The sequence below is a fragment of the Vitis riparia genome, chromosome 19 (assembly GCF_004353265.1).
Source record: "Vitis riparia cultivar Riparia Gloire de Montpellier isolate 1030 chromosome 19, EGFV_Vit.rip_1.0, whole genome shotgun sequence".
In the NCBI taxonomy this organism is placed as follows: domain Eukaryota; kingdom Viridiplantae; phylum Streptophyta; class Magnoliopsida; order Vitales; family Vitaceae; genus Vitis; species Vitis riparia.
Window position 1 is genome coordinate 1,238,087 of NC_048449.1, and position 4,331 is coordinate 1,242,417.

General features: G+C 28.6%; 1 protein-coding gene across 1 annotated transcript; it reads left to right on the forward strand.

Moving 5' to 3' along the window:
- Nucleotides 1-533: 533 nt before the first annotated feature.
- LOC117908744 (S-protein homolog 31-like) lies at nucleotides 534-956 on the forward strand. Its single transcript, XM_034822436.1, has one exon. The coding sequence runs from the start codon at nucleotides 534-536 to the stop codon at nucleotides 954-956; it is 423 nt and encodes a 140-aa protein (XP_034678327.1).
- The last annotated feature ends 3,375 nt before the right edge of the window (nucleotides 957-4,331 follow it).

The following is a 4,331-nucleotide window of genomic DNA, read 5'->3' on the forward strand; positions in this document are numbered from 1 at the left end:
CAAAGATATTTTTTGTCTTTATGTTTATTTTTACAAATTTTATGAAACTATTGAAAGATGATTGCTATGCTTATGAGAGCAATATAATTGCCAACTAGGTGTTCATAAGCATTTCAAACTTTCAACTAATATTATATAGAAACATAGCAGCCTTTTCCTTCATCTTCAAATTTTTTTCCTAGTAAAATATGATATTCCAAATACAAATATAGAAAATTATCTCTTACCAGTTATCGTCCATCTAATTTAGTAGAAAATCCATTGCCCAGAAAGATACAAAGCCAATAAATTTTGACCTAAATTAACAATAGAAAATCCATGTATAATATCTATATAGATAGAAGTACGTAAGACTCTGCATTCAATATCACAGGAGGGATACTGCGCATTCAATTTCATATCATATATACAGATTACAGACCTCACGCTCCTATATGTATAGTGCTTAGGGTTTATACATGGAGATATAGAAGAAAGAAAGGGACAGCGAAAGAAAGAAAGATAAGCAGCGCTACCACCATCATCAAAACAAGATGAAGAGAATCTCCAGCTTTCTGCTAATGTTTTTGCTTGCAGCATTCATAATATTCATGTCGCTGAAGCAATCTGAAAACTTCAGTGGCGCCGAGTATGATGTTCGTATAGTGAACGGGTTCACGGACAATTCATCGCTGGCTTTGGTGATTTGGTGCACATCCGACAACAAGGATATAGGTGGGCGTGCCCTTCAGGTGGGTGATGATTTCAGCTGGAGTGTGAAAACCAATTTATGGGGAGCCACTCCTTTCCACTGCACCATGAAATGGGATGCAACGAGGAAGCAGTTTGATGCCTTTCAGGTTCAGCGGGACGTTCAACGATGTGGCCCTCTTAGGACCTGCTTCTGGTTGGTCAGAGAGGATGGATTTTATTTTAGCAATGACCAAGTCAACTGGAAGAAAGATTTTTCATGGTAAGTGTGATTGATTAATTTAGGGCTGTCGCCTGTGGACTGCATGACTCCTATCTGACCTCTTACTGCCAATAATGGCTGCATTGTCTGTAGAGTATGGTTAGTGCGGTTAGGATCAAGTAACATGTGTAGCAGCCATCTCTAGTCATCAATGGTATCTATGCCATATTTCCTTCTACACATTCAGCCATGAATAAGTATTCAGTTGTCTTTTCCTTTTATTTTTTTTTTTGATAGAAAATATTGCAAGCTTCCATGTAATGTCTAAATGCCTTACATATAAAGGGAGCCCTTCATATATTCCTTTTTTTTTGTTATTATTTTTCTAAGTAAAAAAAATGAATTTTCTATTTTTCAAAATATTAAATAGGTTTGGTAATTCTATTTCTTTTTATTTTGAAAAACATGTTTGATAATTATATAGAAGGATAGTCTATTTTACCGATATTTCATTGATTTTTATGAGTTTAAGCTATTTTTCAATATTTACGATAGTTGGAATCAATAATATTCTCATTTTAAATTTTGTTTAAAATTTTTTTACTAAAAAAATTAAAAACATGTCATTAGAAATTATTTTTGATTTTTTTTTTTCAAAATTTTAATTTTAAAATTTTAAAGGAAAAATATATCCAAACAAATCCTAACATATTTAAAATTTTATGGAAAAAATATCAACTTTTATGTATAAAATATCATTTATGTGATATTAATTCAAAGACCTTTTCAAATACTAAAAGTAACATTTCAAGGTGAAAATGCCACTTCAACTTTTAAGAGTTTAAAAGAAAGTGATATTATGTATTTGCCTTTTGAAAGAAAAGGAAAGATTTTTGTTTTTCCTAAAATATGGTGCATAAACCAAATTTTTGTTTAATCAAAATTTTCAAAATGTCATAGTTATTTTTATCTTTAATTAAAATATTTAAAAATACTCTTTATAAATGTAAAATTCCATTCAACTGCAAGGTATAAGTAATTACCACTTTTACTCTTTTACCATTAAAGGCAGGAGCTCAAGTTAAATGCTACCCACTCAGGGCATTTATACATTTCTATTTGTTTTTTAGCCCAAGATTAAAATATTTATTAGAAATTTAATATAAATTATTGTCATTTATTGATTATTAATTAAATAAGATGTAAAATCAATGATGGAATAGTTTATCATTATTGTTGAAATTCAAAAAAGATTTAAAGAGAAAAAGAGAAGAAAATCTAAGACTTCTTATTATGAATTCTTTTAAAATAGGTATAACACCATTAGAATTTAAATAGAATAAAAACTAATTTACCCTTCAAAAAAGAAAGAAAATAATTCCAATATAGTAACTAAATAAACAAGCCTAATATGCTTTGACTACAATTTGAGGATTCAACTATGCTTCGACTACAATTTGGGGAGGAAGAACGAAGGAAGAGAAGGGCTTGGTTAGGGTTTAAAATGAAATGACACTTTTGACCTCACTTAAATAGGTCACGTGAAGGGCACATGCGTCTTTCATCCAATTAAGGTAACACCGTCACTTCAAAAATGCACATTGCATGCAATTATAAAGCATAGAGGATATATTGCTGGATTTTAAACTCGAGGGGGGCAATGTGCAAAACACATTATAGGTTAGGAGGGTAAAGTGTAATAAACCCAATAACTAAATATATTAATATCTTCTAATATCCTCACAAACTCAAAATGCAACTACAAGAAGCATCGAGAGTTTGCTAACCAAAAATTGAAAGCGTAGAAGCGGGTGTGACTTGGTAAACAAAAAGAAAAAGTAGTAAAAAACATAAGACATAAAACTAAAACTATCAAGAAAAGAAAGAAGAAGAAGAAGAAAACACAAAACTAAAACATCAAGGAAAGAGAGATAGAAGTCAACATAAAACTATCAAGTAGAGATCAATGAAGAAAGACAGAAAAACACAAAACTATAGAAGAAAGAAAAATAAAAGAAGAGATAGAAATTTTTTGGATCATATTCAATAGACAGAGGCATATAGAATTTGGATTCATATCCAACAAATAGAGACAAATAAAATTTGGATTCATATCCAACAAACAGAAACAAATAGAATCTGGATTCATATTCAATAAACAAAAACAAACAAATTTGGATTCATATCTAACCAATAAAGCCAAACAGAATTTAGATTCATATTCAAAAAAAAAAAAAAAAAAGATTCATATCAATAAACAAATAAGGGAAATACAAAATTAGATTGCATATACAATCTTTCCAAATATTTTGAGATCTCCTTGGCAATTTCATACTTTGTCAACTACATGTCTATTAAACTATCAATGGAGTTATTGATCCATGTGATAATTTTTGAATTGCTTACTTCCCAAACATCTAACTATTCTACATATCTTTCGTCCTTTTCATTCATGGGTTTGTGTAAAGTATCAATAATATAACATCACATCTTTTTACCCTTTAAATTTTTTTCTTCATCATATAACTCTAATATGAATCATTTTTTCCATCCAATCTTACACAAATAAATTCAAAGGGAAACATCTTGTTCACCAACTATGACGAATAAATAACAAATAACCACCAAATAGAAGAAAGCAGATATAAACTGAAGAAAATGAAAATTAAATCAAATATTAGGATCAAATAGGAATAGAACAATAAGATCATCCATTATGATATCCCAAGATCAAACAAATATGAAATTAGTGTACGAGATTAAACTCTCTTCCATGAGATCACCAATCAAAAGTCCCATTAGAGATCAATTTTTCTTTAATGCCATGTTGAAATCCAAAAAAGATTCAAAGAGAAAAAAAGAGAAAAGAAAATTTAGGATTTCTCATTATGAATTCTTTTTAAAATATGTACAACAACATTAGAATTTAAATAGACCTAATAAAAAGAAATAAAGACTAATTTACCTTTACTTCTAAAAAGAAACAAAATAATTCTAATATAGTAGCTAAATAAATAAGAGTCATAGTAACTAAATAAATAAATATATAGTAACTAAATATATAATAACTAAATATATTAATATCTTCTAACAATTATTATTATACCTCTAATGTTATCTTATACCATATCTATGAAAACAAACATAAGAAACAAAAAATTATATTAGTGAGCTTTTGTGGTTTTATTTTTGGTTTTGATATTCTTGTTCATTCTGTGAATGTATGCTCCTTGTTTTTCTTTGAAAATACTAGGTACTTAGAAGAATGTGGATTGGAAATTGGGATGTATTTTATATGAAGTGCTCTTGTAAGGTTGATTCTAATCCACAAATGATGATCAACATTAAATTCGAAAATGAAAAAAAAAAACTAATATCAAGGATTGGCTCTTCTTTAATCATGCTATCTAATATATATATATTGTCTTCATGTGTTAAT